The 14,430-nt window shown below is 44.4% G+C and overlaps 1 protein-coding gene across 2 annotated transcripts in view; it reads left to right on the plus strand.

Moving 5' to 3' along the window:
* The window catches only part of pknox1.1 (pbx/knotted 1 homeobox 1.1), a 203,246-nt gene that overhangs the window by 91,179 nt on the left and 97,637 nt on the right, over positions 1–14,430 (plus strand). For both annotated transcript variants that reach the window (XR_013885386.1, XM_080182556.1), the window contains exons 7-8: positions 11,063–11,157; positions 13,704–13,835. Coding sequence is in view for 1 of the 2 variants with exons in the window: in XM_080182556.1 (XP_080038682.1) it covers positions 11,063–11,157; positions 13,704–13,835 (227 nt within the window). In the remaining variant the exon portion in view is untranslated. The remainder of the gene's footprint in view (positions 1–11,062; positions 11,158–13,703; positions 13,836–14,430) is intronic.

A 14,430-nucleotide genomic window follows, 5' to 3' on the forward strand; every position in this document is an offset into this window, starting at 1 on the left:
ATAGTCTGGAGGGATATCAGAAGTTGCAGCGTGACATAGATAGGATGCAAGACTGGGCGGAGAAGTGGCAGATGGACTTCAACACGGATAAATGTGTAGTGGTCCATTTTGGCAGGACCAACAGGATGCAGGAGAACAATATCAAGGGTAGGAGTAGTAGCTGGGTTGAAGAGCAGAAGAACCGTGGGATCTGGGTCCATAGGACTCTTAAATCGGCCTCGCAGGTGGAGGATGTGATCAAGAAGGCGTATGGTGTACTGGCCTTCATTAATCGAGGGATTGAGTTTAGGAGTCAGGAGGTAATGCTGCAACTTTATAGGACCCTTGTCAGACCCCATTTGGAGTACTGTGCTCAGTTCTGGTCGCCTCACTACAGGAAGGATGTGGAAGCTATTGAGAGGGTGCAGAGGAGATTTACAAGGATGTTGCCTGGATTGGGAGGCATGCCTTATGAAGATAGGTTGAGGGAGCTGGGACTCTTCTCCCTGGAGAGACGAAGGTTGAGAGGCGACCTGATAGAGGTTTATAAAATGTTGAGAGGAATAGATAGGGTGGATTCTCGGAGGCTATTTCCCAGGGCTGAAATGGTTGCTACGAGAGGATACAGGTTTAAGGTGCTGGGAAGCAAGTACAGAGGAGATGTTAGGGGAAAGTTTTTCACTCAGAGGGTGGTGAGTGAGGGGAATCGGCTGCCGTCAGTGGTGGTGGAGGCAAACTCACTGGGGTCTTTTAAAAGACTTCTGGATGAGTATATGGGATTTAATGGGATTGGAAGTTACAGACAGTTCTATGGCTTGGTAGGTATAGATGTGATCGGCACAACTTGTGGACTGAAGGGCCTGTTTGTGCTGTAGTGTTCTACGTTCTACATTTCATCTGATCCATCTGAATCCGTCTGAAGTGAGCACCCCCTTATTGTGCGACTCTGCCGTCTGGCCCTACACGCTCCCATCAGTTGGAACATCATCCCAACATTTACCTTTAAGAATCTTGTAGGTTTCAGTCATATCACCTCTGATTCTTCTGATCACCAAAGGTTACAGAGCCAGGCTTTTTAATCTTTCCTCATATGGCAGCCCCTCCATACCCAGGATCAGCCCAATAAACCTCTGCTGTACTGCCTCCAATCATATCTTTCCTTAAATAAAGGGACCAGAACTGTACCCAATTTCCTAAATGTGGCCCCACTGGTATCTTGTCCAGTTGCAGCAACAATGTCTTTATTTTTATACCCCAGCCTCTTTGAAATAAAAGCCAGCATTCCATTTCCCTTCCCTATTACCTTCTACACCTGTGTGGTACGCTAGCTTTCTGGGTTCCACGAACAAGGAACCTCAAATCCTTCACTTAACCTGTCAATATCTTTTTCTATCCTTCTTACAACCTGCCTTCCCACCCACCTTGGTACCATCTGCAAATTTGACCACAATACACTCTGTCCCTTCCTCCAAATTATTAATATCCATTGTGAAAAGCTGCAGTCCCAGCACTGATTCCAGTGGCACTCCACTGGTTATTGCTCTCTAACCTGAGAAAGACTCCCTTAACAATACTCACGCAAACCAGCCTCCCATCCATTGACTCTGTTTACACTTCACACTGTCTCGGAAAAGCACCCAGTATAATTAAGGTCTACATGCACCCTGGACATTCTCTCTTCCACCTTCTTCCTTCGGGGAAAAAGATACAAAAGTCTGAGGTCATGTACCAATTAACTCAAGAACAGCTTCTTCCCTGCTGCTGTCAGACTTTTAAATAGATGTACCTTGCAGTAAGTTGATCTTTCTCTATACCCTAGCTATGACTGTAACACTACATCCTGCACTCTCTCCTTCTCTATGAACGGTATGCTTTATCTTTATAGTGCGCAAGATACAATGCTTTCACTATATGTTAATACATGTGACAGTAATAAATCAAATCAAAAATACTCCCTGCTTTCTGTTAATTAGCCAGTCCTCTATCCAAGTCAGAATAAAACCTCTCAACACCATGAGTTCCTTTCTTGTGTAGTAGCCTTTTGTGTGACACCTGATCATCTAATTACACTGTGTAGTTGTAGCATCGCCACTGGGAGTGGTGGCCACTCCTGGGATTACAGGCTGGTCCACCACACTGTGGAACCCAGGTAAGTGTGGGGTGAGTGTGAGGGTCTCACACTGACAACCTGCTCTGGCAAAAGGAGAGGGAAGACAATCTCTCAGGTTTAAAGGAGCATAACCTTTGGGGAGGAGATGGGGGGAGGTGATAGTGATGCTGTTCACCCAATGGGCCTAGGGGAACCAATGGGCCCAGGCACCCAATGGGCCAAAGGGAGGTTCCCCCACCCTTGCCTGACATCAACTGGCACAGCTGAATTCATGACATGGAGATGCCAGTGTTGGACTGGGGTAATCACAATAAGAAGTCTCACAACATCAGGTTAAAGTCCAACAGGTTTATTTGTAGCAAACGCCACTAGCTTTCAGAACTGACTGTTCTTTGTACAAAGAACCCCCAGCTTTTGTTGCAACACTATGGACTTCCTACAGAAACTCAGCACACCTAGAGCAGTTGAACTAGGGACACTCCTTGTCACAATGGATGTCTTGGCGCTGTACACCAGCATCCCCCATGACGATGGCATTGCTGCAACTGCCTCAGTACTCAACGCCGACAACTGCCAGTTTCCAGATGCAAATTTTACAACTCATCCGCTTCATCCTGGACCACAATATCTTCACCTTCTACAACCAGTTCTTCATTCAGACACATGGAACAGCCATGGGGACTAAATTTGCACTTCAATGTGCCAATATCTTCATGCACAGTTTGAACAAGACTCCTTCATTGCACAGGACCTTCAACCGATGCTATGCACTAGATACATCGATGACATTTTCTCCCTTTGGACTCATTGTGAACAATCACTGAAACAACGATATGGTGACATCAACAAGTTCCATCCCACATCAGACTCACCATGGACTATTCTCTGGAATCGGTTACATTTTTGTACACATGATCTCCATTAAGGACAGTCATCTCAGCACCTCACTGCACCACAAGCCCACGGATAACCTCATGATGCTCCACTTCTCCAGCTTCCACCCTAAACATGTTAAAGAAGCCATCCCCTATAGACAAGCTCTCTGTATACACAGGATCTGCTTAGATGAGGAGGATCGCAACAGACACGTCCAGATGCTGAAAGATGCCTTTATAAGAACAGGATATGGCGCTCGACTCATCAATCGATAGTTTCGACGCGCCACAGCAAAAAACCCCACTGACCTCCTCAGAAGACAATCACGGGACACAGTGGACAGAGTACCCTTCGTCGTCCAGTGCTTCCCTGGAACAGAGAGGCTACGACATCTTCTCCAGAGCCTTCAACATGTCATTGATGAAGACGAACATCTCGCCAAGGCCATTCCCACACCCCCACTTCTTGCCTTCAAACAACCGCACAACCTCAAACAGACCATTGTCCGCAGCAAGCTACCCAGCCTTCAGGAGAACAGTGACCACAACACCACACAACCCTGCCACAGCAACCTCTGCAAGACATGCTGGATCATTCACATGGATGCCATCATCTCACGTGAGAACACCATCCACCAGGTACACGGTACATACTCTTGCAACTCAACTAACGTTGTCTACCTGATACACTGTAGGAAAGGATGTCCCGAAGCATGGTACATTGGGGAGACCATGCAGATGCTACACTCGACAATCACCAGGCAAGACTGTTCCCTTCCTGTTGGCGAACACTTTAGCGGTCACGGGCATTGGGCCTCTGATCTTCGGGTAAGCGTTCTCCAAGGCGGCCTTCACAACACACGACAGTGCAGAGTCACTGAGCAGAGACTGATCGCCAAGTTCCGCGCACATGAGGACGGCCTCAACCGGGATCTTGGGTTCATGTCACACTATCTGTAACCCCCATGACTTGCCTGGGCTTGAAAATCTCACTAACTGTCCTGTCTGGAAACAGTACACATCTCTTTAACCTGTGCTTAGTGCTCTCTCCACTCACATTGTCTGTACCTTTAAGACTTGATTAGCTATAAAGACTCACATTCCAATTATTTTTCATGTAAATTGAGTTTGTGTCTTTATATGCCCTGTTTCTGATCAGAGCTCCCACCCAGCTGACGAAGGAACAGCCAGTTCTGAAAGCTAGTGGTGTTTGCTACAAATAAACCTGTTGGACTTTAATCTGGTGTTATGAGCCTTCTTACAGCTGAATTCACCAGACCTACCAAATGGCATGGATCTCTCCCCAACACGGCACGGATCAAGCCCCCTGGCCAGCTAACGACCTCTGTAGGCCCACGAATCCAGAGACTTCCCCACCAGTGGAGAAGGATATTATCTAGTTCTGCCATTTGTAGCCGTGCCTTCATCTATCCAGGCCTGAAGCTCTGGAATTTCCTCCCAAAATCTCTCTGTCTCTCATTCCTTCTTTAAAACAGTCCTGAAAGCCTAGCTATTGGTTGTCTGACCCAGTATGTCCTAATGTGGCTTGGTGCCAAACTTTGGACATCAAATACTGCCTTCTTGATATTTTCAGAACAAGGGGAGCATTACGTGGATATTGTATTGAAAGGTTTTGATATGACTGCAGGATTTGAAAGAGACCATTTGAACTTGTGCAGTGAGGTCTGAATCTTTATTTTTCTGTTCAAATGTTTTACAATCTATAAAATTATACACATTTAAAATTACAACCCAAAGTTTTAAGCAGTGCAAATGTTACAAGTCAGAAACAAAAGTATAAAGTCCTGGATTCTTCTTTCAGTCAGAAAGCTGTTGCCAAAGTAGAATGTGGGTCCTGTTGAGGAATATCTTTACCTTTCTGATTCAGGCTTTCTTCCACACATTTAAGCTTTTAGGCTTTCTTTAATATGTGGCCGTACAGTTCCAGCCTGTTTTTATTATTTCTCTTAATCTAACTTCTATACTACACATTAAACCTAATAACCTTGACCAAAGAAAATCTACCGTCTGACTTACCCAGAGTAATGCCAAGTGAAGATATAGTGGTAGATGTCTTGGGTCTACAAACATGAGGAGGAGGTTATTCAGCCTTTAAGCCCATTCTGCTGATCATGGGTGTAACTCAACTACCAAACTTTGATTCATCTCCCTTGATATCCTACCCAGTAATTACCTGTTTCTGTCTGCCTATCAATCTATTTATTTATCAATCAATCTATCTAGCTTCATTTTAAAGATTCCACTTGACACCCAGCCTTTTGGAGGAGCAGATTCCAGACTTCCAATCCCCTTTGTGTGAAGAAGTGCGTTCTAATTTCACTCCTAGATTACTTATTTCTAATTTTAACTTGTGTTCTCTTCTATCTCATTTCCCATCTCTGTTCAATACCTCGATTAGATTTTAAAATGTAAAAGAAAATGTGGAAAATTTCAACAGGTCTGGCAACGTTAGTGGAAAGCAATCCCACAACACCAGCTTAGGGTCCAACTAGTTTATTTGTAGCAAAGGCCGCAAGCTTTCGGAACACGCTGTACCTTCGTCAGGTGGCTGGGAGTTCTGATTACAAACAGGGCACAAAGACACAGACTCAATTTACATAAGAACATAAGAAATAGGAGCAGGAGTAGGCCATCCAGCCCTTTGAGCCTGCCCCGCCATTCAATAAGATCATGGCTGATCTGAAGTGGATCAGTTCCACTTTCCCACTTTCTCCCCATAACCCTTAATTCCCTTGTCTATCAGAAATCTATTTACCCGTGACTTAAATATATTTAGCAAGGTACATGCATAATGATTGGACTGTGAGTCTTCATAGCTAATCACACATCTCCACAGCATTAGTGGAGTCATAGAGATACAGGTTTACAGCATGAAACAGGCCCTTCAGCCCAACTTGTCCATGCCGTCTTTTTTTTTCAAATCCCTAAGCTAATCCCAATTGCCCGCATTTGGCCCATATCCCTCTATACCCAGTGTACCCATGTAACTAACTAAATGCTTTTTAAAAGACAGAATTGTATCCGCCTCTACAAGTACCTCGAGTAGCTAGTCCCAGGCACTCACCATCCTCTGTGAAAAAATTGCCCCTCTGGACACTTCTGTATCTCTCCCCTCTCACCTTAAACCAATGCCCTCTAGTTTTAGACTCCCCTACCTTTGGGAAAAGGTATTGACTATCTAGCTGATCTGTGCCCCTTATTATGTTATAGACCTCTATAAGATCATCCCTCAGCCTCCTACGATATAGAGAAAAAAGTCCCAGTCTATCCAGCCTCTCCTTATAACTCAATCCATCAAGTCCCAGTATCCTAGTAAATCTTTTCTGCACTCTTTTTATTTTAATATCCTTTCTATAATAGGGTGACCAGAATTACACACAGTATTCCAAGTGTGGCCTTACTAATGCTTGTGCAATAACAATAAGACATCCCAACTCCTGTATTCAATGGTCTGACTGATGAAACTAAGCATGCCGAATACCTTCTTCACCACTCTGTCTACCTGTGACTCCACTTTCAAGGAGCTATGAACCTGTACCCCTAGATCTCTTTGTTCTGTAACTCTCCCCAACACCCTACCATTAACTGAGTAAGTCCTGCCCTGGTTCAACCTATCAAAATGCATCACGTCGCATTTGTTTGACTTAAACTCCATCTGCCATTTGTCAGCTCACTGGCCCAATTGATCAAGATTCTGCTGCAATTGGAGATAACTTTCATCACTGTCCACTATGTCACCCATCCTGGAAGGCAGGCAGCCCTGGCAGACCACCCCCTCCCCCCAATCAGACCCCCCCCAGGAGGCAGGCCCCCCTCGGTAGAGCACACTGCCAACCTACCTCGATTGTTGGTTTCCTTCCACCATCCTTCTGACCTGCAGTCCTTCGCGAGCCTGCAGCACCTTCCTGGCCTTCCACTGGCATCTGCCAGAGGAGGGGGGCGGGCTCAGATGGATCTCTGGTTGGGGGGGTGGGGGAAGTGAGGATAGGGGGGAGGTTGGACTTGGGAGAATCTTGCAAATTGAAAATAATGTAGCATCTTCTTTGTGCTGCCTAATTATCTCTGGGAAAGGTAATTAGTGAGCAATTAGTAACCTGTATGATACATTTGTGGTCTGTAACTGGATTGTTGATGTCCCTGTAGCCATGAGGCAGGTGCTCAAATGTTCAGTTATGTGGTGAACTTGGAAGGTTTGTCCCTTTGATGGAACTTGGTTGGAAATAAGATTCAAGGAGATTACTAAATCTGGGAAATCAACCAAAGTGAAAAGAAGTTTGTATTGGCAACTCTTCTCTCACATTCCATGGCAGATGTGCCCTTACTTTTGAATGTGATTTGCATGGGCAACGTTGGGTGCAGCTCATCTGCCTTTGGCTCCTTTCTTGCATCTTGTTTTCATCTGAACATTGCACAGGATTAGAGGAATTCCCTTTGGAAGATCATGGGCAATGTTAGGTGCAGCTAATCTGCCTCTGGAGCAGCCTTGGATCCTTTCTTTCATAGAAAATCATAGAAACCCTACAGTACAGAAAGAGGCCATTCGGCCCATCAAGCCTGCACTGACCACAATCCCGACCAGGCCCTACCCTCATATCCCTACATATTTTACCCACTAATCCCTCTAACCTACACACCTCAAGACACTAAAGGGCAATTTAGCATGGCCAATCAACCTAACCCACACATCTTTGGACTGTGGGAGGAAACTGGAATACCCAGAGGAAACCCACGCAGACACGAGGAGAATGTGCAAACTCCACACAGACAGTGACCCAAGCCAGGAATTGAACCCAGGTCCCTAGAGCTGTGAAGCAGCGGTACTAACCACTGTGCTACCGTGCCGCCCAAAATATATATTTCAAAATATATATCCCCCAGCCATATTTTGGAATATTTTCCCAAATTTTTGACTGTCAGGTTTTTAGTTCCTGCGATTATAATTTTGACATGATCTTCCAAAGGGAATTCCTCTAATTCTGTGCAATGTTCAGATGAAAACAAGATGCAAGAAAGGAGCCAAAGGCAGATGAGCTGCACCCAACGTTGCCCATGCAAATCACATTCAAAAGTAAGGGCACATCTGCCATGGAATGTGAGAGAAGAGTTGCCAATACAAACTTCTTTTCACTTTGGTTGATTTCCCAGATTTAGTAATCTCCTTGAATCTTATTTCCAACCAAGTTCCATCATAGGGACAAACCTTCCAAGTTCACCACATAACTGAACATTTGAGCACCTGCCTCATGGCTACAGGGACATCAACAATCCAGTTACAGACCACAAATGTATCATACAGGTTACTAATTGCTCACTAATTACCTTTCCCAGAGATAATTAGGCAGCACAAAGAAGATGCTACATTATTTTCAGTTTGCAAGATTCTCCCAAGTCCATCTGCTCCCCCCCCAGCAACCAGAGATCCAGCTTAGCCCTCCCCCCTCATCCGGCAGACCCATGCGGAAGGCCAGGAAGGTTCTGCAGGCTCTCGAAGGACTGCAGATTGGAAGGATGGTGGAGGGAGAGCAGTGATTGAGGTAGGTTGGGGGTGTGCTCTGCTGAGGGGGACCTACCTCCTGGGGTGGGGGGTGTCCTGTCTCCCAGTGGGGTCTGATCCATGGGGGGTGGATCTGCTGAGGGGGGCCTGCCTCGCAGAGAGGTCTGATCCAGGGGTGGGGGGTGGCGGGTCTGCTGAGGGGGGCCTGCATCCCACGAGGGTCTGATCCGGGGCGGGGGGGTACGGTTCTGCTGGGGTGGTTAGTGGTGGGTCTGTGAAGGATGTTCGAGAAGAATGGGCTTCGGCGTTTCCCCTGCGGATTAAAAATCGGCTTCGGATTTTTATTCCGCAGGTTGCTTACAGCACGGATCCGGAACAGACCAGAAGACGGTAAAGTGGGATTTGGCGGTACAGTTGGGCGCGCGGTTCATTAAATCGATTTAAATGCTGCTAATGCATGTAAATCAATGGGCCGCCCGATTCAGGCATGGACCCGATCCGCGCCCAAATCTGGTGTCGGTAAAGTTGCGATCTGCTCGGATTCAGCTGCAAATCGTGTTAAAGGCCCGACACCCAAATTTACTGTGATTTCACGCCCAAAAACTTGGGCCCTTAGTGTCATCTGCAAACTTACTAACCATACCCCCGATATTCTCATCCAAATCATTAATATAAATGACAAATAACAGTGGGCCCAGCACTGATCCCTGAGGCACACCGCTGGTCACAGGCCTCCAGTTTGAAAAACAACTCCCTACAACCACCCTCTGGCATCTGTCAAGAAGCCAATTTTGTATCCATTTAGATACCTCACCCAGGATCCCATGAGTTTTAACTTTATGCAACAACGTACCGTGCGGTACCTTGTCAAAGGCCTTGTTAGAGTCCATGTAGACAACATCAACTGCACTGCCCTCATCTACCTTCTTGTTTACCCCTTCTAAAAACTCAATTAAATTTGTGAGACGTGATTTTCCACTCACAAAGCCATGCTGACTGTCCCTAATCAGTCCTTACATCTCTAAATGCCTGTAGATTCTGTCTCTCAAAATACCTTCCAACAATTTACCCACCACAGATGTGAGGCTCACTGGCCTGTAGTTCCCAGGCTTTTCCCTGCAGCCCTTTTTAAACAAAGGCACAACATTTGCTGCTGTCCAATCTTCAGGCACCTCACCCGTGACTTTTAAAGATTTAAATATCTCGGCTAGGGGACACGCAATTCCCTCCTTAGCTTCCCACAATCTCCTGGGATACACTTCATCAGTCCTGGGGATTTATCTACCTTAATGCACTTTAAGACTTCCAGCACCTCCCTCTCTGTACTATGTACATTCCTCAAGACATCACTGTTTATTTCCCCAAATTCTCTAACATCCATGCCTTTCTCAACAGTAAATACTGATGAGAAATATTCATTTAGGATCTCACCCATCTCTTGTGGATCCGCACATAGATGACCTTGTTGACCCTTAAGAGGCCATAGTCTCTCCCTTGTTACTCTCCTGCCCTTTATCTATTTGTAGAAGCTCTTTGGATTCTTCTTTGCCTTATCAAGAGAGAAACAGAGTTAACATTTCGAGTTTATATGACTGCTAGAGTTCTGAAACTGCAGCATTTTAGTTTACTCTGATTAAGATTTCCCTTTTACCTTCTGAATTCAGGGGAATGCAAGCCTAATCAAAAAACGTCTTCATAATATAACCCTGTTTTTCCTGGTATCATAATGATAATCTCTGCTGCATCCTTTTGAAAGCCAATATTAGCTTCTAGAAGTGTGCTGCCCACTGTGTTTGAGATGGGGTTTGAACAAAAATTTGGATAATTTTCCTCCCAATTGTATTCTAGCTCTTGGAAATGAAATCAAACATTCCGTTACTTTTATTGAAGATGTTTTGTGCCTGTTGGCCAACTTTTAATGACCTATGTATTTGCTAACCTCCGCATGTCTGGTATAGACAGCAGTAAAATTAAGAGATATAGGTCAGACTACTGTAGTGTTGCAGCATGCTAGCACTTTCTGTGTTATACTCTCGTCCTTGTTAAATAGGACATCATCTGGTCTTCCATCACCCAAAGTGAAAAGTAAAGTCAGAACACATACATGAGGCAACATGAGATCTGACGAAGGGTCATCCAAACTCAACGTTGGCTCTACTCTCTCTTTTCAGATGCTGTCGGTTCTGCTGAGATTTTCCAGTATTTTCTGTTTTTGTTTAAAAGAATGAAATTTGGTGGGACAAAGTCTTTCACTTCCTTTGTACCACTTATTTCTTTATACCACTAGAACCCTGCCATTTTCCTAACCAATCCAATATTCTGAGCACAGGCTAGAACCCATGAAGAATTCTTGCAGCCTGCCATCTCAGATTTGGATAGCTTGGTGCCACTGCTTCCATGTTGAAGTGTTTGTAGGGTTTGGTCTCCCTTAGACACACTGTTAATCTGTTTATATTTTCTCTTGTTTCTAATATTAAATACCTGCAGTTGTGGGTTATTTGTGCATTGCTAATGATTTTGTAAATTGAGGTTATGTACAACAGAAAGATATTTGTAACTTACTCTGTTCCCTTCATTCAATAGGTGGTGGAGCAGTTTATCAGCCTGTTACTGTGGTTACGCCTCAAGGCCAGGTAGTGACACAAACACATGGCACTATACGTATCCAGAATGCTCAGGTATGTTGTACAAGTGCAGCATAATGAGAGGGAGTTTGTCCCTCCCATGAGTAACAGTGTCATAAAGCAACATGTGGAAATTATGGAATGGCATTTAATAGCTGTGTACCAACTCAGCTTCAGGACTGTTAACTCTTTAGAGCTCTAACTCAAGAACAAAGTAAATATGACACACAGCTAAATAAAAATATTTCACACCACAGCCTGCACTGTAAAGACTGGTTATACTCTCAATCCAGTGAACAGTCACACTGGTCCCTTAGAAACTGAAGAAATGATCATTGAGAATGAGGAAATGGCAGCGGCATTGAACAATTATTTTATATCTGCCTTCACTGTAGAAGATACAAGTTTCAGACCAGAAATAGATGATAATCTTGAGGCTAAAAAGTGAGGCAATTAATATCAACAGAGATAACATATTGGAGAAGATTATGGTCAAAAATCCAACAGATCCCAGGACCAGATGACCTGCAGCCAAAGGTTCTAAAAGACATTGCTGCAGAGGTAATGGATGTGTTGGCTATGAGTTTCCAAAAAATCCTCAGTTTTGGGAATAGCCCATTAGACTGGAAATTGCCAAATGTTCCATCGCTGTTTTCTCTCTTCCTCCTTTCTTAAAAAGTGAACTAAAGGCCAGTTAAGCTAGCATCAATGGTTGGAAAAAAGCTAGGATCTATTAATAAGGAAATCTTAACAATGCATCTAGAAAAACATAGCTTGATCAGAATAAGTCCTGTTTGACAAATTTATTAAGATTTTTTTAAGGATGTTAATTGAAGGGTAGATAAAGGGGAACCAATAGACGTAGTATACCAAAAGATATTCAATAAAATGCCACAAAGTGGTTAACAGGCAGGATAAGGGCTCCTGGAGTTGGGGTAATATATTAGTATGGATAGAGGATTGGTTAATGGATAGAACACAAGAGAGTGGGCATTAACTGGGCTGTCTCAAGCTGTTGGTAGTGAATGGGGGAGTGTCACAGGAATCAATGCTTGGTCCTCAAGATAGTTACAATCTGTAACATAAGAACATAAGAAATAGGAGCAGGAGTAGGCCATCTAGCCCTTCGAGCCTGCCCTGCCATTCAATAAGATCATGGCTGATCTGTCGTGGCTCAGTTCCACATTCCCGCCCTCTCCCCATAACCCTTAATCCCCTCTCTTATCAAAAACCCATCAACCCGCGTCTTAAAAATATTTAGTGAGGTAGCCTCCACCACTTCAACGGGCAGAGAATTCCAGAGATTCACCACCCTTTGAGTGAAGAAGTTCCTCCTCAACTCCGTTCTATTAATGTGTATTAATGACTTGGATGAAAAGACACAGAGTAGAACATAGAACGCTACAGCACAAACAGGCCCTTTGGCCCACAAGTTGCGCCGATCATATCCATACCTACCAGGCCATAGAACTATCTGTAACTCCCAATTCCATTAAATCCCATGTGCTCATCCAGAAGTCTTTTAAAAGACCCCAGCGAGTTCACCTCTACCACCACCGACGGCAGCCGACTCCACTCACTCACCACCCTCTGAGTGAAAAACTTACCCCTAACATCTCCTCTGTACTTGCTTCCCAGCACCTTAAACCTGTGTCCTTCCGTAGCAACCATTTCAGCCCTGGGAAATAGCCTCCGAGAATCCACCCTATCTATTCCTCTTAACATTTTATAAACCTCTATCAGGTCGCCTCTCAACCTTTGTCTCTCCAGGGAGAAGAGACCCAGCTCCCTCAACCTATCTTCATAAGGCATGCCTCCCAATCCAGGCAACATCCTTGTAAATCTCCTCTGCACCCTCTCAATAGCTTCCACATCCTTCCTGTAGCGAGGCAACCAGAACTGCGCACAGTACTCCAAGTGGGTAATGTAACAGTTTGCTGATTATATAAAACTAGCTGGAATGGTAAGCTATGGGGAGGACATAGGCTGCAAAGAGATATATTTATTCTTTCATGGAATGTGGAAACCTCTGACAAGGCTGGTATTTGTTGCTCTATTAAGATTATTGTGGGTCTGAAGTCACATGTAGGCCAGACCAGGTAAGGACAGCTGATTTCCTAAAGGGTATTAATGAACCAGATTTTTTTTTCAATACACAATGATAGTTGTCATGATCACCATTACTGAGAGTAGCTTTCAATTCCAGATTTTAATAAATTGAATTTAAATTCCACCAGCTACCACAGTAGGATTTGAACCCCTGTCCCCAGAACATTATTAAATATTATCAAATAAATAGGTTGGACTAAAACCTGGTGTTGTCAGACTTTTTACTGTGTTTACGCCAGTCCAACGCCGGCATACCCACATCATGCCCAGAACATTAGCCAGGGCCTCTGAATTACTGGTCCAGTGATAATACATGGTCAGCAGTGGGTTAATGCTGTTTGTCTTTGAGTTGGAGAATCAGGCAGGATATGTGAGATGAACTTGGGCCAGTGGTGGGCTCTCTGTTTGTATAAAGAATAGCCTCTGAGTGAGGATCTATATCCACCTTTCTATCAATGGATCTTTGACACAAAACATTTGTTTTTAATCAGCTTCAACTGCAGTTAAATCAAGATGTGAATGTCTTGCATCAAGACAGTGAGAATTCTCCAAAAAATAAACGTGGAGTCTTGCCAAAGCAAGCTACTAATATCATGAGGTCCTGGCTGTTCCAGCACATTGCGGTGAGTATCACATGTCATGCTGTTTAGCTGTGGGTGACAGCTGCAAGAAGACTCCTGCTTTAAATTTGTTACGCTCATTTGGACAGAATCTTTTTTATTTTCTGTGTTCATTTTTTTTTGTGGTCGGGTTTGACATTCAATATTATCAAACTGCTCACATGGTAAACATTTCCAGTTGCATGTCTAATTGTGGACAGAGTCACATGTTTAATTCAGTGACTATTCCATTGCTTGTCAAGTTCAATGTGGTTCCGTAGGCACAGACTGATTGGCAAGGTTTAATTTTAGGTGTTTAAAAATAATGAAAACTGTTCTAGCCTGTCTGTGTGCACATGCACACACACCGCGCAGCACATGCGCATGTGTGCACACTGCGCAGATGTACGCGCGCATGCCATGCAGACGCACACGTATGTGTGCCCACGCACGCGCGCACACACACACATATCATGCACACATACGCAAACACATGTTGCCAATACTGATTGGATCCTATTTAGGATGTTTTGTGACCTTCTGCCTCTAAATGTTGTATTGGTCCTTTCACAATCAGTTGATAAAAGTGACCATATCACCCATACCTGAAATGGCTCTG

Source organism: Carcharhinus amblyrhynchos, unplaced genomic scaffold (genome assembly GCF_965287045.1).
Source record: "Carcharhinus amblyrhynchos unplaced genomic scaffold, sCarAmb.v2.hapA scaffold_65, whole genome shotgun sequence".
NCBI classification, from domain to species: Eukaryota; Metazoa; Chordata; class Chondrichthyes; order Carcharhiniformes; family Carcharhinidae; genus Carcharhinus; species Carcharhinus amblyrhynchos.